General features: G+C 41.3%; 1 protein-coding gene and 1 long non-coding RNA gene across 3 annotated transcripts; both read right to left on the bottom strand.

Annotated features, from left to right (window-relative positions):
• Window positions 1–9,395: 9,395 nt before the first annotated feature.
• Window positions 9,396–10,943, bottom strand: LOC128440726 (uncharacterized). Of its 2 annotated transcripts, none has more exons than XR_008338565.1 (3): window positions 10,605–10,943; window positions 10,423–10,512; window positions 9,396–9,931 (listed from the first exon to the last, which is right to left on the bottom strand). It is a non-coding gene; the product is annotated as an uncharacterized LOC128440726 (long non-coding RNA). The 2 variants fall into 2 exon arrangements; XR_008338566.1 differs by lacking the exon at window positions 9,396–9,931 and adding an exon at window positions 10,246–10,314.
• Window positions 10,944–21,904: 10,961 nt separating this feature from the next.
• On the bottom strand, window positions 21,905–22,975 carry LOC128439794 (protamine-like protein). The gene is made up of 2 exons (XM_053422211.1): window positions 22,434–22,975; window positions 21,905–22,328 (listed from the first exon to the last, which is right to left on the bottom strand). The coding sequence occupies exons 1-2, from the start codon at window positions 22,973–22,975 to the stop codon at window positions 21,905–21,907; spliced, it is 966 nt and encodes a 321-aa protein (XP_053278186.1).
• Between the last annotated feature and the right edge of the window lie 993 nt (window positions 22,976–23,968).

The following is a 23,968-nucleotide window of genomic DNA, read 5'->3' as shown; positions in this document are numbered from 1 at the left end:
AGGTACTATTGGGAATATTTTTACAAATGTAAAGCTGAAAATGCACAGAAATACACATTTGCAGATCCTTGTACTCATTTAAAAATCAGACACTAAGACAGATTGAGATACTGTTACAAAACACTCCACACTCAAACACACACACACACACACACACACACACACACACACACACACACACACACAGACATACACAAATTATATTGCTACAATACTGGCCTCGTCTGTCTCTCACTTTGTTACACCCTGTGCTTTTCCCAGCCTTCTCTGTCCACACAGTTGAGAGGACCAGTCATGAAGAAGCACAGCTGCAGTTTTGTGGCACATCCTGTACCCACTTTTCCAAATTAACAGCTTAAGATCCTGATGATTTGGGCGTTTGTGGGTAACCGAAAGTGAAGTAGTTCAACTGCAGCTTTGCACAGTGTCTCGCTGGGGGCTGCTCTCAGACACAGGACCTGAGGCAGAGCAGGGAAACGGCTCTGATCTTGAATGCCAGCAGTATCACAAGGAACACCGACAACCAACCGACCGTCTAATGGTGTGTGACTTGATTCATTTGTTCATATCCTCAGATGTTCTCCAGAGGATAGGGCTGATGCTTCGATTAAGTGTTGGATGATGTGTTATGCAAGTCCGCCATAAGATCATCACACTTATTAAAAAGGAAAGCTTGATAAATCAGAATAAAATGATGGGAAATAGCTGCTGCAGGTGTGAGGTAAATCAACAACCTCCAGAAACAAATCAGTGTTCCACAAACAGTTAATCGGAGGATTATTCCCCCTCGGCAGTGATAATGTCAGTGTGAATTCACAACACACAAGCAGAAGAGGACCCACAAAAAAAAGACTTATGATCAGTGGCAGTTGTTTTCGCTTGCTGCTCAGGGGGATTCTGAGCAGGCAACTGTTTGGACAACGTTACCGAGGTTGTTTCACAATCAAGGAAAAAAAACAAGTGTGTGTGTGCGTGTGTGTCTGGGGAAATGAGTCAGACTGGAGGAGATCTTGTATATGAGGCCTATGTGCACGGCTGCAAAGATTATAAGGAGACTCTTCATATTTAAAATAAGAGTGTTACATATGAAGAGTGTAGGTCTCAGTGTGATTTAATGCATTCACTGCAACCCTGCACTTACATTACCTGGAGGAGCTGTGTGTGAGAAGACAAATGTGCAATTCAGTTGAACCAACCCTGAAACTGACAGTAGCTTGCCAGCTCCTCATATGAGGTTTGTGTAATGTCCGACTGGGCAGTAGAGCAGGTCATTCTCCGAAATAATTCACATTGAGGCCGTGGGCATGTTTACGATGTTTCTACTCTACTCATAAAACACTCCCCCGGTGACCCATAAAATAGCGGTGTGGGAATGGGTGAGATTTACTTCAATGCAGACGGGCAGTGCATGAAAGCTCAAGTATGTTTATTTCCTTGAGAAATCAGAGATTAAATTGATTTGGCATATTTTTAACATCTTAATCAGCTCATATGAAGCCTTTTAACCACAAGGATTTGTTTTGATGTGAAATCCTACGAGACCAGCTTGGACCCCTGGGAGCATACAACAAATCGAGACAAAGGAGCGAGTGCTGAATACGTCCTCAGTGGCTTTGCTGCCTGTAAAAAAAGGGCTGAAATCGATCTAGCTAAGCCTATAGCTTTCGATAGCTGCAAGCTAGGTATATTGTCACAGAGGAAACACACTGAAAGCCGGTAACGTGTGACACCTGGAAGACACGTTCCCGAAAACATAACTCAACCACCAAAAAGGACACGGCAGCCATAACCCATTTGATGTAAGGGACTGTTTATGTAGGTGCCGCCCCTCACCTGAACCATGTCAGAACATATCTCACATGTGTGCTACATGTGTGAAAGGACCTGATTCTCCGGACATCATCCGGCGTTTAGATGAGAAAACGACTGAAGATACTTATGAGGCGGGTGAGACCATTTCCTTTCTCTCTCTCAATCTTTCCACCTCTTCCTCTGTCTCTCCATTCCATGTGTATTTCCTCTGCTTCTTTTCCGGCTAGACGTCCTGTGTGTTCCTCTCTCACGGATAAGATGTCGTCCTTGTCCTTCCTCCTCTTTCTTAATCTGCCATGTCTCTATCACTCCTTTTTGGTAAATTCAGTATTCTCACTTTGTGTCAAGTGGAAGGTAGGGGACACCCAGGTGTAAATTGCCCAGCTTCAGCAATGGCTGAAAAGCAATTTCCATACCATTTCTTGCTGGGGTCCACTGTTGCCAAGCTCTGTAGGGACCACAGACGAGAGGAGAAACCGCCACTTAACTGCCAGCCAGTCAGCGAGGAGGAGATTAGGAGAGAGGAGCAGCGAGAGGGAAAGAGAGAGACATTATCGCGGCTCGTGCTTGACTGGCAGTCGGAGCCACCGAGATTACTGTTATTGGCACAGATTTTAAACAGCTGCATGCACACTGTGGCAGGCAATGAAGAGCATATACCCTGCTGTTAAAGGGTGGTTCCACATCCCTACAGCCAATGATATGATTCTGAATAGGACTTGATCTTAACACTGTGTTTGAGGCTGCTTTTATGTGTTACACTCTCATAGTGGTATCTGTGATGTTCAACAGCCACAGGCCAAGGCTGAAGCCAGTATGACATAAGATAAATAGCAAGAGATGGTTAAAATACCTTGTGATTTTTCATTTTAAAAGAATTTACCGATAATGATCAGTTCAACAGAAATCTATATGATTATAATACTCACCAGACTTAGTGGCAAATAAAACAAAATTCAGACAATGCCAGCTATAGTATGGTAGGAGTCAGGGAAGGTTCTGTTTATGGTAAATACAAATGGTTAAAATATAATAGATTTTTCAGTATTTAGCTGAAAATATAATTGTTCCCTGATCTTAACCATGGGGCTCAGCCTAACAACGTGTTGAGGGACACATGAACCACCGTTCTCTACTGTGAAAGCAAGACAAACTCTGGTTTCTAAAGACTTCTGGGTCTTCAGCCGATCCAAAGTTTCTCATTACTCATGGACTTGTTGGGCCTGATTCTTGAAATCTGCGCTTGCGACTATCAGACAGTTACACGTTTCTCAAAGGAGATTGAACACGCTCACCAGAATGATTGAGTAACAACAGTCGTTTGGTGTGAGGAATGATAATGAAGGCGACAACTCCCTATCGTGAATCAGTGTACCATCAATTTTGAAGGTGCTATATTAGGGCTAAAATCTGCACAGTGTTGCCTTAAAGAACTTCACATTCCTTGTAACATTTGAACAATAGGTTGTGCTAGTATGGGGTGAATGGGACTATCGCATTTAGGTGATTTAGGAAGCCAGTCAAACAATCTCATCAAGAAGAACCAGGAATTGGCATGAGCAGTGCATGTTCTGTGCCATTTGAATCTCCCAATTTATTTCATTCGCCCCTTCAGAATTTCCGGATTTGTGAAATGGACATAGGCCTGGGTTGAAAACAAACTATTCCATGATCAAAAATGATCTTCGTTTGAATGATCCGATATTGATTCCCAAATATTCTAATCGCCCCCCCAATCTGAGCAGTCTAGATCCTGGCTTGTCTCGTCAGGTTGGGACCTCATGAAACATGAAATGTGTTAGGGCTGGTAATCATTACAGCAATTACATTTCCTCCAAAAACCTATTTGGCAGAGTGACATTTTTTTATATAGAATACAGGTTTGCCCATTTGACCCAGTACTTCCTTCAGCGTTCTCTGTGCAGAGGCTTTATAGCTTCTTCACAGATCTCTCAATAACCACAACTGTCAGCACCACGGAGCTCTATTGGTGGATAACAGGGCACAGACAAAGGCCATTTACACTAGCAGTCCTCACAGGGCAATTTAGGGTCCTGCTGTAACCTTCCTGCAGCACACCTTTTCTTCTGATATAATCTTTGAGAAATACTGTTTTGACAGCGAAGAAACATTAACAGTATATCACACTGAAGGCTTTTAAATAAGGACAACGGGACTGAAAGATAGACAATATTGTTTATTTATGGGAGGAATCTCCTAGCAGAGCTGCTGGGTGGTTCAGCTGACTAATAACATCCCATGGAAATTCAGTTCCATTAGGCTACTGCACCTATTTAAGAACATCCAGGCCGGCAGTGTTTGGCTATAACTCAGTGCAGGCCAAGCTGATCTATTAAGATGTATTACACCCACCGGAGACCTACACGGGGATGGCAAGGTCAGGGGAATGTGGAGGCCTCACCTCAAGCTGCTGCCCCACATCCAAATCAGCATTTCAAAAATCACTCAGCGAGATTAAAAAGGCAGGGAATGGGAGCGATCGGTGGGGTGGAGAGGTAGGTAGCCATGCACGCACCCCACTGGAGAGGCAATCTACGTGCTCCTTCACGACTGTGGACTGTTGGTGTGATTAGATACATCTTGTTCCATTATGCACTTTCTGGAACATTTTCTCCTAGGAGATTTGAAACATTTCTAATGGCTTTTTAAACAACTGGCTGTCTGGATCACTTACTGCAGGGCCACTCATAGTCAGAGAGAGCGTAGTGCATGAAGAGGAATGCATTGTCTGTCTCTTTCTCTTTGTCGGTTTATATTTTTTTTCTTTCACCATCCTTTTTTGTGTTTTAAATCACACTCTTTTAACCTTGTCCCGCTCTTTAATCAACATTCTCCCTATGTGGCTGTCTGTTCTCCGTGTTACTGAGTAATGCAGCTGTTGAGGTATTTTTAAAGAAAACTGTTAATAGAAAACACCTTGATGACCCCAGTGGCACGCGGTGAAGAGCGACTCTCCTCTCTGCCTGAAACATTATCTATTATTGTGAGGGCATGGCGAGGTGCTGCCACAGTGTAGGTGATGGATAGTAAGATGCTGGAGTCTAAAAGTATTAAGTGCTGAGTAGCATCTTGAGCTTGAATGAAAACCAGCAAGGCACCAAGGACAAATGTTATATATTAATAAGACATTTGAAGACATCTTAGTACTTGACTTATCTATTTTGCCTGATGTAAAAAGGAAATGGACATCACAACAACACTATATATTTGTAAGTAATACATATTAAACACATATTACATCCCACCTCAAAGAGAAATGCAATAACAATATGGGTTTTATTTCTCACTTCTAATACTTATTTATGGTGTTATTTCCTTCTGATTTCCTTATCAAAACACTGGAAGGTAAGAAATAATTTTGGTGGTTATCAAATAGCCTCATTTAATATCTGGACCACATGACTCGATAACTGTTCTGACAGTAATTCAAGCAGGTAGAAAATGAACAGTACAACATCTCTATTACGCAGAGGACCAAGGTAATGTGCGTCTCTCAACCCTGAGAAGGGAACAGGAAACATCAATAGTTATGGCAGACAAACCTCAGATTTCAAAACCTGATAAACCCAAACGAGAAAATGTGCCCTAACCCCACTGTAACATTTAAAATGTGACCATTGGCACTTTGAATTGAGTGTGCAAAGGGAATTACAAAAGCTTCTGTCGGACTGCAATTACACAGTCATTGGATAAATTGCCTATGAAACTATTTATTTTTGTGCTGTGGTTTATAAAGAATTGTTGGTTTCATGCTAAAATATTAATCTCAAGATATAAAGAAAACAGATGTGAATCAATATTTAGGTATCAGGACATTTAGAAAAAGGTAAATTACGCTATTTTGAGTAGAATTTTAATGTTAGGGCTTAAGGACACATGGATGACACCAATCCGCTTGCCAGAGAATCATAGGCAGGAGTCTGCTGCCTCCAGCTGAAATAAATAAATAAATATGTGCTACAGTATTTGATACAGAATGCGATGATAGTATCTGATGATTCAGTGTACAGTGGACTTTAACCTTTCACCCTGAAGCACCAACACCTTCAAGCCTTACCTCCCATCCGTCAACCCTCTGATGAGTCTCGAAGTAGGATATAGACAAATACATCCACAGTGAAACATGCACACAGACACACATATGTACCGATAATACGCTTCGTGAAAATACACGGACTTCTTGTCATGTATGACATGCCTGAAAGTGTTAAAATGCAAAAACTCTTTCATACAAAAAAAACGAATGCAGCAATATGTTGGTGAGTATAGGTGACATATCCAAGTCTCCCCCAGCAGTGATGGATGAGTCCAGACATCCCAAAGCGAGTCGGAACGTTCCACAACATTGACGGAGAGAGACAGAGATGGGCGTTCTGTGTGAGCGAGTGACTGCAAGAGAAAGAGAAGAATGATTTTGGTGCGTGTGTGTGAATACGAGAATGAAGATGTGCGTGCTCATGCATGGGTGTGTGTGTGTGTGTGTGTGTGTGCTAATGGATGTTGTCCAGCGAAGTAGAGCGGACGGTGACAGTGATGGAGAGGTTCAAGGGAGTAGGTGAGAGGGAGATGAGTGGGGAGAGGAGAGTGGCGAGGAGGACAACTTAGTGCAGTCAGTGGCCGATGACTTGGGGAAAGAAGGGAGAAGAGACAGACATCATCAGACAGCAGGGAGCGAGAGAGGGGTCGCGACTGGCGAGAGAGGGAGAAAGATTCCATTACTGGAGAGAAGGAGTCGGTTGTCTTGGGCCTCCTCGAGGAGCGCTTCAGAGCAGAAGTGGAGACACAAGCTCACAGTCTGGAAAATGTGAGTCCTGCTAGAAATAAATTAGTTTTCAAAAGGAGAGTGTGATGCAGTGCGTCAACAAACATGGACAACATAAGGAGATAGTAACGCGAGGCTCCTTTGGTCCTACGTCACTGATGCCCAGATTCCCAGCAGGCCTGTCTTTGGAATCACATCTAGAGATATCAACTTTTATTTTAAAAACACATTTATCTTTCCTGTAACACATTTTGACAGAACTAGTGTTTGTCTCCCAGCAAAGGGATGATTCACGTTGATAAAACATGGGTTAACAATGTCTCTCAATAGCTCTGTGACGACTAAAGGATCATGTCATCATGAATGAGAATCAAGAAAACAATGAAATAAAATAATAATAAATAAATGTCATTCAGTTGGGGGGATCCTTGTTAAAAAAAAAAATATTGTTTCGTTGTCAGTTAGAATTTTTCCAGCTCTAGATTGTTTATCTTAAACAACTAATGGGTGTTACTTTGTTAACTTATACTTTTCTTTAGTTATTAAATGATGATCCGAAATGAGGCGTTTGGTCTATTTAGAATCGCCAGGTGAAAGGGATATCTTGGCAGAAATTGAATATAAAATAATCTTAGTGACGTTTTTACTAGTGTGTTTCATCTAAATTGTATGAATTGTTGTTTTCTTCACCCCAAAAAAGGAGAGTAGTGATGATCCAGGTAAGAGTGGTTTGTTTCTGATGACTGGTCACTTCTTGGGTTACATAGTAGACAGCTGTTATCTGTTTGTGCTCGAAAAAAAGTTACCAACAAACACAGTCACAGTTGGAACATTGAGCACAGCTGCACAGCTTTAAATCTAAGGTTGCAGCATGAGGTTCAACGTGTTAAAGAAAGATTCATACTGGTGACCCTTTGTGCATTAAACCTAAACCAGTGGTGGCGGCATGAGGACCGAAGGCTGGTGTGAGGGTACAAGGAAACAGAGCCTTCCGGGCTGAGGATTACAAATATTTTGTGAAGAGAAGAATTTCTGGACAGATGGAATATCCCTGGATGTCCTATAAGGAGGACACAGCAAATGTTGAGCTTGAAAATGACCGGGGGGCACATTTATAAAACAGTGCGCAGGAGACATACACACAAAAGCCGAAAATGATGTACGGGAAAAAATATTCAGATTTATAAAACCGTTCGCACGCACAACAGAGCGTAATTTTCCCTTTATACATCACAGTCCAACTGGAAACGTATGTGAATCTGCCTCATATCCCGCCCTCTACACGCCCACATTCAACCATAAATGGTCAATCCAAAGCACCTCATGAGTAGTAAATTGTCCTGCTGACCAATGGGCTTCCACAGCGAATAATGGCCTCAAGCTTTGAAAACAAGACACTGACATCAAGGCATTTGTTAGTGAGGTGGAGGTGAAGCAAGTCAGATTGTTTGGGGGCCACAGCAGGGATGTAACTTATAAAGAATATTCCTGTGGTGGAAATTGGTCAATAAAAAAGGTTCTGGGACAAGTTGTCTCTGTACGTTTATGTGTAAAAGCTTTCTGCAGAAAGGATCACACAGGCAAGGTGAAGGTTGCAAGTGAGATGAAAAGTGAAGTATTTGTGCTCATTTTTACTTGTCTCTGTGTGCCCTGACCTGGAAATATGCAAGGGGGTGTGTGTGTGTGAATGTTTTGTTCTTTGTTTGGAACATATCATCTGTAAAGGTGTGACTTACAGGCTGCATCCTAAATGTGTGGGAGAGGAAATAGTGTCATGTGTGGTGAGGGTGTTTGTCAGTCAGCTGCCAACAAAGGATAAACACAGTTCAACCATATTACAGCAAGAGTCACAACAGACTTCAGGTGACCTCAGGATCAATTTCAGCAAGACATGAATAGACAACGGGCTCACAAGCTAGACAGTGGGTGCACCATAAAGTTTATATCGAGCTGTACCCTAGAAGGAAATGTCTACTGTAAGAATAAGCTAAGAAGTTATTAAGTAAAGTAAGAAGTTATTAAGTACATTTTCATTACATAATGAATTCTGACCTTGTGCCACTTTGACAAACTTTGTGAAGTGTCTGGATTCATGATTGGATATATTTGTTCCACATATTTTCCAAATAGCCTTTGGTTAAAACTGGAGAGGAGTGCAGGAGAAACGTTAAGTTTCTTTCAGTGTATATTAGTAAACCCTGCAGCAGACATCACAGAGAGCTCAGCACAGATGGGAGCTTTATAACCTCTAGGTTACGTTTTCATTACAGTTTTTTTGTCTTTAAAGGGGACATATTATGCCCATTTCACCACAGTTGATATGGTTCCTTGGGGTCTTAATGAAATGTCTGTAACATTTTTTGGTAAAAATACCACAAGGATAATTTAAAACAGCACCTTTTTACTCTGTCTAAAACAGCCCTCCTCAGATCGACCTGTTTTGAGGGCCCCGCCCCCATCTTACCCCACCCCCTTTCATCCCTCCCCCCTCTCATGGAGGTGTAGGACATAATGTTTTTACCTCCATTAATTAGCCTATTTGAATGTGTTCTTCAACATCTATAGGGCAGATTATGGGCCTTTATGTCTAAAAGGAATAGAGCAGTAAGTTTTTTTTTTTTTTATGCATGAGATATCAGTCATTTCTGCAATAAAATTATGACTGAGAAATAAAATACATAAATTACTCTTCCCTCTGTATTACTTTGCTAACTGCTCATCTTACACGTGTCAATTGTTGACATGTTACATATCAAACATTAAAAGCACACAACTGTTTCTATAAATTTTTATTGTCAGAAAGATTGCTAGAAAGATTGCCACAGAGCTTTTTAATCAGTTATTAAATGTACTGGCTGGGACAGAGGTAATAAATACAAAAAATACCAAGTATAATAAATACATTCATTACAAAAATACAATTTGTACCATCAGTAGCTATACTGTAAACAAAGGAACACTTTATATTTGTGTGTCACCTTTTATTCTCTAAATACAATGTGAACTTTGCTCAGCTGTTACAGGTATTTGGCGTACAGAAGCTTTGTGAGCTGGTGTTGAGGCTATCTGGGCCGGAGAATCAGGGTGGTCCTGCCCTCCTGCTCGGTGCTCCAGATACGCAGAGTGTTCCCTGATGCTCAGGGAAGTTATATAGGGTTCAGACCTGCCCTTGATTGAAACTCGACACATAGCTGGCTATAACTTCCTGCTTGTCAGGTTTCTCATACTAGGCAGAGAGATCCTCAGGTTTTGAGATCTTCAGCACCTCATTCACATATGGGGCCGGGTCCTGAAAAACCTCGTGGAAGATGAGGTCCAACAGGTTATCCATGTAATCTGTAATACAAATTGGGGAAAAAGTTGGACATTTTGCACTTTTTTGTATTTATTATTTTCTTTTTATAATTATATTATTCTATTTATCGTGAATACGATAAATAAATGGTCTTTAAATGGTGAAGACCATTTAAAGACAGCAGTTAATTGATATGTTATTTATGTTTCACATACTGTTTTCACATTGTTTGGCTTTTAAATAGAGCCTGTGAGAATCACGGAAGATTGCATCTGCTTTCACCGGCTTTTCTTTGCACTCGCCCTTCTTATATATTACATCTGTCCCCCGCCGACACACAGGATACACCTCAAACAGCTCCAGGAGGCAGTTTTCATAGACAATATATGTGGGTGTCTTATGAACAGGGTTGGAAGATTCCATTCTATTAGAACGACAAAGATTTCACCAAAAGGCTGCAACAGCTAAAAAAGTGTAGGATGGTAATCTATGTGATTATTGAAATGTTTAGATTAAATATTGAGTCACTCACGTCACATCTTGTCCTCTCCCTCCTCCAAGCAAGGTCTCTTACAGCTGAGGTCCCAACACCGACATCAGTGCAGCACAGTTTTCTGTGTGCCTATGATAAAACAGACACAATATCCATGGAGTTACAACTTTAACACGGAGACACAATCAATGACATGACAAAGTAACTGAGGGTAAACAAACCTGTACTTTTGTAGTGAGGTCGCAGTGTTTTCATAGAAAGCTGCGTTCCATGTGTGCGCATCTGTGGTGGGTCCGTCTGGCATGCTACGTGATGTAGCCTAGCACCGTGAACAGATGTGCTTGCCTGAACACCAAAAGCAGCAATGTTATTCATGTTTGTACTACTGTCATGCATACAAGGATACAAGGGCACATTTCCCCAAACTAGGGCTGGTAATGAATAATCGTTCTATTCCCGCACATTATGACAACAACATACTCCGGTATCTTGAACGAGCGGCCATAGCAGCAGCTGCAGCTGGAAGTTAGGTTCGTGAGTGTTGTGCTCTCCACGCTCTTCCCCCCGCTCGCGTGTCCTCCCGTTAGTACTGTGCCGCAGATTCTTTTCCCAAGGCAGCACTGGGCTTGAAGTTCGCTACAGCCGACACTCATAGCAGCTACTACAAGCATCCGTAGCTAACTTCAAGCTCCAGCAGCTACAACCGGAGCTCTTAGCAGCTGCTCCAAGCATCCGTAGCTAACTTCAAGCTCCAGCAGCTACAACCGGAGCTCGTAGCAGCTACTACAAGCATCCGTAGCTAACTTCAAGCTCCAGCAGCTACAACCGGAGCTCTTAGCAGCTGCTCCAAGCATCCGTAGCTAACTTCAAGCTCCAGCAGCTACAACCGGAGCTCGTAGCAGCTACTACAAACATCCGTAGCTAACTTCAAACTACAGCAGCTACAACCGGAGCTCGTAGCAGCTACTACAAACCTCCGTAGCTAACTTCAAGCTCCAGCAGCTACTACCGGGGTTCGTAGTAGCTGCTAAGGGGCTCGTAGTAGGTGCTACGGCCCCTCGAGCGGAGGGGGGGGGGAGAGCGTGGAGAGCACAACACTCACGAACCTGCCATGTGATCACCGTTCACCGTGGACTAGCCAGCCGTCCTCGATTAATGAAAACTCCTGTAAAGTCTCTACCTATCCCCCACCACTACATACTAGCCCCCCACCCCCTCACACACACGGCACAACATGCTAACGGCAGTAGCCTCCACACAAAATGTCTAAAAGAAGCAAATACCAGAATTATAAAAAAAAAATACTTACATTTCCCTCGTCTTCAGTATTGCCATGGAAAGATGGCACCGACCCCTCTTTCAATAACAACCTTTTAGAGAATCCAGCGCTATATTGGCCCAGGTTGATAAAAAAGTCCGATTCAAAGTGGTGGCAGGAACGTTGCCATCATATATGAACTCAATCCATCTCAATCTTGTGTCTTCTGAAGCTGGAGTCACATGAAGACATGTTTGCAGCCGACCACCGATTCATGCTGCTAGTTAGCTAATCCAAGTGTTTCCAAGGCTTGCAAGAATGAAATGGCGGACACCGGTGGACCGAGCTTCTATAAAGTGGGAGGGTCCATCTAGGGGTGGGTCGAGTGGTAGTGGGGGAGTGCATAGAGCTATGGGGGAATGTACTAAATGGGCATTCGACTATGACGTCTATTTCGGGGGAAATTCCATTGGACGCACTTTAGCACATAGTTTCTGAAATAGAGGAACCACAACAAATCGCGGGAGTGATTTTTTTCCAGAGTTTTTGGGACGGTAGACATGCCAGATACCCAAACTAATGTGTAGAAGCACTACAAAAGTGGAATTTTCATAATATGTCCCCTTTAAGTGGGACAACGCAAAAACTAATGAGTCGATTTTATTGAAACTCTGTGATAGGGGAAGGGGCACATGGCTTTTAGAGCAGATTCAATGAACACGGAGGAACCAGGACTTTCACTTTCTTTAAACTTAGGTTTTAGACATTTTGGTGACTTTCCAAACAATTAATATGTCAAGCTAAATTAAAATAAAACAGAAGTGTAGAGTGTGAATATCTATGAACAGGTGACTTGGTGTCAATCCAGATAATCATCTGGATACATGTAATATGATTTCATATGCAATATAGGGATGTAGAGCCCATCAGCCTTGGAAGAGGTATGCGCTCTCTGAGTGCCCTTCTTGTGTGTAGTGGAACCCAATCCACAGGCAGGAATCTGTCAGTTAACATCAACAATTAATTGAATTAATGAAATAATGAATATTTAATATCTAGATACACCTTATTGAGATTATGGTCAATTTTTTTGTCCCAAAATGTCTAAAACTGGAGCTGAGCCATTATTAAAGATAAATAAATAAAAATTGTCAGTGATGTTTTGAGCTGAACTTTCTTCTTAGTCTGTACAAACTATTTATGGTCGCCATATATGGCAATAGACAGCAACTGTACTCTCAGTCTGAAGAACAGCATGTAGCTTGAAACTTCACTAGACATCTCTTTATTGTTGTATCTAAGGGAGTGGAGACTTTCTATTTTTCTTTTGCCCAATTTTATGTCTCCACATAAATGAGACTGAACAGGAAAGGGAGTCAGACTTTGGAGATCAGGTGAAAATGCTGCCAAGATCATGTGTGAGATTAAAGCTGTATCCATCATGTGTAAATAAACGACCTTATCAACAAACACATTGCTTATACTCAACCAAGCTCTTGAATAGTAGGAGTATATAGTATATGTTGTGCAATAGTAGTAGTAGATTTGACGTTGGCTAATTATTAATAATCATGAAAAATAATTATTAATTTTTTTTTTATTTATTAAAAATAATTAAAAATTATAAAGCTATTAATTAAGAATAGTAAAATAATTAATTAGAAATGATACGGTTATCAATTAATAATGGTTAAATAATTAATGAAAACAATAAAATTATCAATTAAGAATTAAACAATCTGTAATTATTGCTTATCGTTGCGGGGCACCACCCTGGTTACAGGGACCAACAAGTCAATCTTTAAATATCAGTCTCAAGTGATATAAGTTATATTAATAATCGCAATATTCAATATTACTGATTATATAATAAACAATGAAGGGTTTTAAGTTCGAGCACAGGCTATAGTAATCCAGCTGTATTCACATACATATGCACCAATAATCACAGAAATACAAATACTTTAATTACAAAAGTATTTATTAAGGGGGAAATAAAGTTAATGTTATTCAATGATTCTTCATTTAACAAACTCCAATATTTCAAAGATGACAACAGCAGCAGCAGCACTTATCACATTTGTCACACATGTAATACTGAGTATCCATGTGTGTGTGTGTGTGTGTGTGTGGTCGTGTGTGTCTGCCTGTCTGTGACTCTGTGTGTGTGTAAGAAAGAGAAAGGGGAGTGGCTATGGCGTAATGACGAGATCACGTGGTGACGAAGTCTGGCCGAGATTAAGATGTTACGTTCAAGATGGAGGTTTATGACCCCGGTGACGACATGAGGTCGAAGACAAGATCGCCAGTTACACAAAGGAACTTTTTAGACAAAGAGATTTCTTATCTCCTAGTTCTGGCGCCGAATGGCGTCGAGATGAATTTAGGCTCTTTTAGTCAAGATTTAGCTGTGTAACATGAAATGTATAAGTGTAGGTCGGGACGTGTGTAAAAACAGGTTTAGGAGGGAAGAGAGAGAGAGAGAGAGAAACATAGTCTGAGACAAGCTACAGTGACTTCACCACTCAGTACACAAATTGGAGTTGTGTACCGATCTTTTAACAGGTTAAGTCTCTGCAAAACATTAGTCGGACGATAACAGTGCTGCCGGAGGCTCTCTGTCACGGCGCGAGGCACTTTAAAACATTCGACAAAGTAAACAAGGAACCGGAAGTGACGTATCATTTCGTCGTGTTACACGGCTTAAAACAGATCAGCGATCTGCAAACAAACATACACTCAAATAAAATGACACGCTAGGTATAAATACTAGTCTCTGCCCAGACAATAAAGCCTCTTACTGTGACCTTCACGGTGTTGCATGCGCGTGTCGCGCGGATATTCCGGAAGTCCAGTGAATGATCGTGGCCGCTCAAGCTCGGTGGCGCTGGTTCCTCTGTGGCAGCGGCGTCGGCTGGGCCAAATAGGAGCGGATTCGTCTTGCTCCTAAATGGGATGAAATGTCGTTGATCTTCTTCGACGGGATGCTGCTTCGTCCTTCTGCGACAGAATGATGCTTTGTCCTGCAGGGATTAACCGCTGTGGCGCAGTTGTGGATTGTGGAAAAGAAAGTCTCTGAGCTCGGCCTGCGAGCGAGTTCCTGTGCGCGGCCTTTTCAAGTTAAAAACAAAAATAGTCTTTCAAAATAAGCTTCGACTTAAGATAAAAGAGAATGAAAATAAAACAAACGTTTGTGGTTATTGCCTCCTCTAGCAACTAAATCATCTAGCTAGACCGGGAACGGTCTATTGACGTCTTCAGAGAGCAGGAAATGGCTGATGAACTAAAAGTTAAAGTTGCCCCCTTTAGAGCTGGAACATCTGGAGACCCGGAAGGGCCCTGGTCGAAGTCCTTAGCAGGGAGAATGGCTGATAAAACTAAAAGTTAAGGTTGCCCCGTTAGAGCTGGAACATCTGGGAGGCTCCGAAGCAGCCTGGTCAAAGTCCTTAGCAGGGAGAAATGGCTGCAGTTTTTGATGAGCAGCCCCTTTTAAATTACTTGAGAGGTCCTCCTCCTTAAGGAGTTGGTCATAGGACATCGGCCAATTGAATTGTCAGGAATCGATCTTAGTGGGCGGGGCTTGGAACTCAGCGGGGGTTCAAAGGCATTCCCAGAACATTTTCCACCACCAGGGGGAGACTCTTGGGCCTGCTGGAGAATGTTTTCCCTCCAAAAGTTTAACAACCCTTTGTTCACCCTCGGCTCCAGTGTCTGGTGGCCCCCCTTGGGCTCTTCAGACCCAGCAGGGCTCCCCGTGTTCCTGCGGGGGCCTTGAAACCTGCTGGGGTTTCTCGAAACTGCCAGGAAAAAGTACTCACAGGTGGATAGGAATGTTCCACAAGGCCTTGATTTATACAGGCCTCTGTGTTAATGGTCAGTTCACTCTGGGCTCTGGCCCTACATATATGTTGCAGAACCAACTCCTGTCCCAGACGCTGTCCACTTAAACCCTTTGTTATCACCATAATGTCAAAGCATCACTGTAATACAGAATGATGAACACGCAGCATCCCTCGGCTTCCCTCACTCTCTCATAAGATGAGCAATTAACAATGCATTACATATGTTAGGGTTTTATTTATGACTAACAAGCAGTTAACAAATCACGATTTCCTCCATGACTGAGTGTAATGTCGGCTCTCAGTGGAAATTCAGATGAGTTACGGCAACTTGACAGCTGTATTTCATGACCACCGGGCCACGCGCGGCACAATAATGCTGATTTAGGTCCCTGTCTGAACCAGCCAACAGGCACGCTGCCGCACTGTATCACTTTATCACGCCCGGTATCCATCTCCCACAACAAAACAAGCTGCAGAATAAGCACAATAAAAGTTAAGTGGTGCTAAAGTTAAAGAGATGTTGATTTGTTGCCTGGTTGGCAGTTGGTGTCAAGGGATGCAATAATGAATGAAAACAACTGGAATGAGAAGGTTAGGGGAGAGACAGGGAGAAAAACAGGGAACAAATAAAGGTTTTTTTTTTTTTTTTAAGTACAGTGGAACACGGAGGAGAAATAGTGGAAGGAACGTAAAAGTGAGAAAGACAGACAGCGGAGAGGGGAAGAAGCCAGCAGAGAATGCAAATGAGAGGGGAAAGTATCAAGGAAATGATTGCTGCTATTACAATTATCATTAGCATGTGTTGTTGGCAATAAGTCGTCTCATTATGGTGGAGCCTGTTATCATGCTAATTGTGGAGGATGCCGTGTTTTAGCATGCAGGGGGCTCTCTGATCCGGGAGGGGAGGGTTTGCTGCGAGAACACTTATGGTGAGCGTGACTAAACGGCTGACAGATACAAGCAGATAACACACACTAAGTAACGCGAAAGTAAAATAAATATGAATTATTTGCTGCATCACTCACCCACTTTGGTATGATTGTGTCTATACTATATGTGGAATATGGAAAACATGCAAAACGTATTCAAGATGTTTTGAGGTGGCCCATTTATCTTCTGGTTGTCTGTGCACACGTTTCAATCATCAGCTCATGCATATTTATTTATTTTTTCTCTAATTTTCCAATCGCGGATATTTTTTTTCCAATCTTTATTGCAGAGTATGTTTTTTTTCAGTTTGAGAGCAGGATGGACATCAAGTTCAGAGTTGGCGCCCGCACTCCGATGGACCCGGCCTGTGCTTAGACATCCTGCGCTACAGCTTCAGATTTTCTCCTCGCAATGTTCCCCCATAAAGAAGCTGGAGCTCCTTGATTCTGCCAATCCATGTTGACCAGAGGCGGAATGCTGAAAAGATTTGTAGCTGGAGTGAAGGGCATCTAAGCAGAAGCAGGGTATATCTGAGTGGGAGCTCAGGGTTTTGAGAGAGAGCATTACCTAAATCTGAATGTGAAAGTCCTGCTCTCAAACTGAAAGGCCACGCTCTTTAAAAAAAAGATATAGGTAAAATCCTATTTGCAATTTTGGGTATTCGGGTTCATTCTTTTTTTCTGAAAGAAAACTATGAAATTATAAATGATGCTCAGCCCTCTGTGCAAGAAGACTCTCCTCTTTGCTTTAAGGCTCCTGAATTGCAGTCTGCAATATGCTGTATTTTCCTCAACCATCAGTGTGTTGTGTCTATTCTGTCAAGAGTGTTTTTCTGAAAAAGGAAACCTTTTTAAACAGGTACAAATAGCACATTCTCAGGCATATCAACACTTCATTTCTGGGTCGCCTGCCAGTAAACTGTAGCTGCTGAAGAGAAGGCATAATTTCAAGCTGTGTTAACAGTGTGTGGCTCCACAGTGTCAGTCTTGATCACGGCTAAAATACAGTAACTCAACAGCTTTTGGATGGATTGCTATAAAATGTTGTACAAACAGTTGTGGTCCCCAAAGGAGAAATTCTGCCGACTTTACTGATCCTCAGCAATTCACCTATAAGCCACCACGAGGTTGACATTTCTATTAAGTGAGAGAGGATCCTTTGAGTTTGTGAGATATGAAAGTAAAACATTTTAGTGTGAGTTGTACCTTGAGCGTTGCCAGCTTCCAGACGCTGAAACACCTCTCCTCTTGTTTGTCATTTAAGCTACACTTCAGCTGTTAGAATAGTCTGCGTGAATTCTTGCATGGCCATCAGGAAAATTAGCAGCATTCAAATATTTAGTTTACATTTGCTTGTTTTCCATTTAAGAAGGTGCAAAAGAGCAATCACTTAATGTCTACAGATACAATATGTCACAATTTCTCTCTAAAATGTCTAAAAACCACCAGATCTACGTTAAATATTTTGTTGACTTGTGTACTCACAATGTCTAAAATGTTTCCAGCAATGTTCAAACCCAAGGAAACTCGGCTGTTATAACTAACTGGTAAACAATGCTTGAAAAAAGAAAAAGACGGTTAGCATGCTTCTCGATGTTATCAAAATAGGTCTTTTGTTATTGTTTGGATTGAGAGACCCCTAGTGGCCAAAGTTACGTATTGTAGATTTAGCTTAAGTCGACCGATTATGCGAAAACATTTCAAATCCCTTCCTCCTCATTGTGGGGTGTACAGTCATTATCGCAACTCTACCAACCTGTGAAGTACATTGTTATTAATTTACATCCATCTCATTTACTTTTACTCAGACCTGGAAGCAGTTGCGTGCAGCAGATTCACTGAAGGGAAAGTACCTGACTTCCAGTACATCCACATTAAAACACATTTCCTTAGTGTGGGATTTACTTTCTGCCCTCTCAGGCAGTGTGAACGAGTTGTTTGGAGACTCACTAATAACGATTTCTCGTTCGGGGCCCAAAAGTTCAGAAAGTAATTTGCCAATGCAGTAGAATCTCCCCAGGGGAGAAACCGAGCAAAATGGGAGTAAATGTTGAATCTACCAGTCAAAGATACAATAAATGCTGATGCAACTCTCACATGGGGAGCCCTAGATCTTACATCTTTATGAGTTTTAGTTATTTAGCCTCTGGCTTTGGCTCAAAGTTGTTCATATTCATTAATATTAATTGGACAAATGTAGACCAAAGTAATTACACATTCGATTTCTTAAATGTGACGATATTAAACTTAAATTAAAGGAGTAGTAGTCACATTTTTAGACTGTACTGTTTACTACGAGCACAAACCTGAGTGAATGTGGACGAGAAGCTCGGATTAGCCGATTCCTTGAGAAGAGTTGGTTCATTCAACCCAGTTTACTGAGATCTCTGAAATACCAGTGTGCTGACAGTGTGTATTTCCCCCCTAACTGGGTGTTTCCAGTGTTTGTGTAAAGCTAGAGGAAAGCTGACAGTAGTAGAATTGACTATTTCATGGGTGATGACATACAGACATGGGTGGTATTGATCTTTCCATTCAACCTTCAACAAAGAAATGTGTAAATATTCATTAATAGTTTTAATCAGTGTGACTTGTGGTTTTCAAGTTTGATTTGGATGAATTCTTTTCCTTTTCAACATTTTGACAATTATGTTTAATACAATTTAGTCTATTTAAGGAACTGATTGTGATTTGATTTATAATTTTTTTTATATTTCAGCCAAACCATTCCAAGTTTTATGCAGGTTTCATTTATCTTTTGTGCAAAACGTCTCTGTCATGACCCAAATCATAAATCGTAATACATAGTGTCTCTAGTGTGCGGATTAAGATTTTTTTTTAATCAAAGATTCTGATGAATAAGATACAAAATAATGAAACCAGCACCAATAACAAGGTTCGCACTGAAGTTTACATGCAACAGAGCTACTGAGCTTCTTCTGCTCTATAGCATCCCCAAGCATTCACCGGGCCTATCAATCTCCTCTGTCAAAACTTTTGATTCTCTAACTGCCTTGTCTGATCCAAGCGATCAATCAAGATAATGGTGTCTTGAATCATAGTTCAAGTAAAGATGTCTAAGTTCCAAAGCCAGGCAGCAAGAGTTTGGATTTACAGTGAAATGTTTCTCTGAAATTTCGCAACCTTTGAGAAAGGAGTTTTTTGTCAGGCTGCACATAAAGGACGGCCTTTTCTGTTGTCAACTACGCACAAAACAGATTCAACACGCTACACGCATACAGGCAGCTGCGCAGATAAACTCTAAACACAACATTAACCTCTATATTGACATGCTGTGGGAACAAAATATCAGCACCGTTATGAAGGAGACCACTCTACAGTTAAAAAAAAATTGCTTTTAATTGTCATAGAACAAGTTTAAATAATGGTTGATAATGTCCGTGGTACTGAAGAACTTTCCAAGTATTAGAGTAGGCAATATAACTGTAAAACTATCTGTATGGCTGAGTTGAGAACTACAGACAGATTTAGGGAAACACTACACAAGTGGATTTCACTGATTTAACACGGTTGCAAGCAGACAAAAGAGAATACACATCAGATGTCTCAAAAACTGGAATTTTCACACTGTTGACACTGACCGTAAACCTGGAGGCTTCCTCTTGTTCTCTGTAAGGCTAATACGTTTTTACATTGTCAAGACAAATTTCCCTCTTCTGTATGATACTGTTCCGTTACAGATCTTTTTCAGTTTGTAGTTATACTTCGTAGTAGTTATGCTTTGTTCTACGGTACAGCAGGAGAAGAAGTCAGTGTGTGACTAAGTGTCGTGGGCAGGTGGTACAGAATGGAGTGAGAGGCATGTGCCGTGTTTGCACACATGCTGCATGATGGCTACATTTGAATTTATGATTAATTGTGAGTGGGCAGTTACCATGTCAAACCACCTCAAAAAACACAAGACAAAAATGAACAGAAACTCGGCAAAGAGTCCCCACACTGCTTCCTGTAATGCAATCATACCTTTGATTACAACAAGCAAGGTCACGCTGATGAAAGAGCAGCTGATTGTGAATCCCTGTAGGTCCATCAGTGGATCACTGGGACACGTTAAAAAACACACACAAACACCCAGAGGCACAAAAAACACACAATGACACAATAGCTTTATGTGCTGTTAATATGCACCAATGAACACATACATGTACTGTCTCCAGAAATTAAGAAAACACACACACACACGAAATTATCTACAGCTACACTGTTAAAAAAAAAGTGTACATTTTACGGTAAAATACCGGCAACTGCGGTTGCCAGAAATTCACCGTAAAAAATACACTGAAAATGTATACACGGTATAGTATGTCTTTTTAGAACCATAAATTTCACAGTCGAGAACTGTTGTGTTTTACAGTAATTTACCAGGGAAAAAAATCAATAGTCTGTAATCCTGTTTCCAGGGATTTTTTCCTTTAAAAAACAGTTGCAAAATAAACCTGTTTACGGCCATTTACTATAAAAACGATTGTTGTAATTTGAACCTCTAAATGGTAATTTTCTTTAAAAACAATAGTAGCAGTATAAGCCTCTGAAAGGTAATTTTCTTTAAAAACAACAGTTGTCACATAAACCTGTTTACGTTAATTTTATTTAATAGTACAAATTACAGTCTCAGTGATAAACACAGTACATAAAAGTATTTCATTTAAATGTTACATTTTTACAGTTTGTAATTGCATTATAAATACAGCACCACTGTAAACCCAGAGACAGAAACTGTGCATTTACATATTCTCTTTGAAAAACAGATTTAACTGATTCAATAACTTGTTCATTAAATTCTCAAAGAAGTGTTGATGTTTTTGTTGTTCTTGAAAAAACATGTGTGCCCATATACACGAAGGACAATCCATGGTGGACTGAATAAACATTATGAAAAAATTGTCACTTGCCCTTGATCAATCAGGAGTAATGATTCACTGAGTCCAGACCTGACTGAAGAGGGGGCACAACATGGGATAGAGTGCCACACATATATATATATTACATTATAATAATAATATCTGAGAATCTTTTCAGAATCATATATAGTCAACACAAAATATTTTACAAAAACAAAAGAGCAGCCTGTAAAAAACAAAGATAAACACTGTTGTTGCCTTGACCTTATTGTATAAGTAATAATTAGGAATTATTCATTCCAATAAAATGCGCAATACGCCAGTTTCCATACATTTTATATGAACAAAACCAACCATGCTTGTTCAAACACTCAAACTGACTGTAAGCATAAAAAAAAACTGTTTTGAATAACACTGGATAACAACTAAGGTACAGTAAAATGCATAATGTTCCATACAGATACTGTAGCTGAACAGTTCAGTTGAAAAATGATCAGAGAGATCTGAGACGAGGGCGAGGACTGAACAAAGAGAGGGAGATTCGGAAAGTTGCTTCTTGTTCTTCTTTGTTTAAACTTTCGTGTCCTTCTCTGGATTGGTGAGGAAGAAACACATTTTTGAACACAATAATTAATAATCAACCACTATATGAGATTTGAATCTCATTGGAGACTTTGCTCTCGTCTTTGGAGTCTTTTTGTTCACCTTGAAGGAGCCTGAGGTGACCTTGTTCTGAACCAAAGCTTTGTTGGCCACTAGGCGTCTGATGGTGAGGAGGACCCTGGCATTGTTCCTCGCAACATCGTATCCTCCAGCCTGCAGAGCCTTCTTCAAGGCTGCCAGGGACATCCTGTGGCGCTCTGTGAAAGGAGAAACACCCTCCAGTATCAGGTTGGACACTGTGAAGCCCGATTTCTTCCCCTGAGGCTTTGCTCTCCTCTTTGGAGACTTGGCTTTCATCTTTGGAGATTTGGATCTCCTTGGAGATCCGGATCTCATCTTTGGAGTCTTGACACTCCCCATTGGAGTTTTGGATCTCCTTGGAGATTTGGATCTCATTGGAGATTTGGTTCTCTTTGGAGATTTGGTTCTCTTTGGAGACTTTGCTCACATCTTTGGAGATTTTGATCTCATTGGAGATCTGGATCTGCTTGGAGACCTGGATCTCAATGGAGATTTGGATCTCCTTGGAGACTTTGCTCTAGTCTTTGGAGTCTTGACTCTCCTCTTTGGAGATTTGGATGTCATTGGAGATTGGGATCTCTTTGGAGATCCGGATCTCATTGGAGATTGGGATCTCCTTGGAGACTTTGCTCTCGTCTTTAGAGTCTTGACTATCCTCATTGGAGTTTTGGCTCTCATTGGAGATTTGGATCTCTTTGGAGATATGGATCTCATTGGAGAGCTGGATATCCTTGGAGATTTGGATCTCCTTGGAGATCTGGATCTCCTTGGAGTCCTGGATCTCATTGGAGATTTGGATCTCCTTGGAGACTTTGGTCTAGTCTTTGAAGTCTTGACTCTCCTCTTTGGAGATTTGGATCTCATTGGAGATTTGGATCTCCTTGGAGACTGTGCTCTAGTCTTTAGAGTCTTGCCTCTCCTCTTGAGAGACTTGGATATCACTGGAGATTTGGATCTCCTTGGAGATCTGGATCTCATTGGAGAATTTGCTCCAATCTCTGAAGACTTGGCTCTCATCTTTGGAGATTTGGATCTCATTGGAGATTTGGATCTCATCTTTGGAGTCTTGATACTCCCCATTGGAGTTTTGGATCTCCTTGGAGATTTGGATCTCATTGGAGATTTGGTTCTCTTTGGAGACTTTGCTCACATCTTTGGAGATTTTGATCTCATTGGAGATCTGGATCTGCTTGGAGACCTGGATCTCAATGGAGATTTGGATCTCCTTGGAGACTTTGCTCTAGTCTTTGGAGTCTTGACTCTCCTCTTTGGAGATTTGGATGTCATTGGAGATTGGGATCTCTTTGGAGATCCGGATCTCATTGGAGATTGGGATCTCCTTGGAGACTTTGCTCTCGTCTTTAGAGTCTTGACTATCCTCATTGGAGTTTTGGCTCTCATTGGAGATTTGGATCTCCTTGGAGATTTGGATCTCCTTGGAGATATGGATCTCATTGGAGAGCTGGATATCCTTGGAGATTTGGATCTCCTTGGAGATCTGGATCTCCTTGGAGTCCTGGATCTCATTGGAGATTTGGATCTCCTTGGAGACTTTGGTCTAGTCTTTGAAGTCTTGACTCTCCTCTTTGGAGATTTGGATCTCATTGGAGATTTGGATCTCCTTGGAGACTGTGCTCTAGTCTTTAGAGTCTTGCCTCTCCTCTTGAGAGACTTGGATATCACTGGAGATTTGGATCTCCTTGGAGATCTGGATCTCATTGGAGAATTTGCTCCAATCTCTGAAGACTTGGCTCTCATTTTTGGAGATTTGGATCTCATTGGAGATTTGGATCTCATCTTTGGAGTCTTGACACTCCCCATTGGAGTTTTGGATCTCCTTGGAGATTTGGATCTCATTGGAGATTTGGTTCTCTTTGGAGACTTTGCTCACATCTTTGGAGATTTTGATCTCCTTGGAGATCTGGATCTGCTTGGAGACCTGGATCTCAATGGAGATTTGGATCTCCTTGGAGACTTTGCTCTAGTCTTTGGAGTCTTGACTCTCCTCTT

This window comes from Pleuronectes platessa, chromosome 1, assembly GCF_947347685.1.
Source record: "Pleuronectes platessa chromosome 1, fPlePla1.1, whole genome shotgun sequence".
In the NCBI taxonomy this organism is placed as follows: domain Eukaryota; kingdom Metazoa; phylum Chordata; class Actinopteri; order Pleuronectiformes; family Pleuronectidae; genus Pleuronectes; species Pleuronectes platessa.
Note: the sequence above shows the minus strand (reverse complement) of the source record. Positions and strands in the feature narration are given on the sequence as shown.

Bases quoted from the DNA above. Each gene is read 5' to 3' on its own strand.
- LOC128439794 (XM_053422211.1), bottom strand. From the start codon at position 22,975: ATGAGAGCCAAGTCTTCAGAGATTGGAGCAAATTCTCCAATGAGATCC. The intron at 22,329-22,433 runs GTCTCCAAGCAG...ATCTCCAATGAG, and splicing joins AAATCTCCATTGAGATCCAG to ATCCAAATCTCCAAGGAGAT.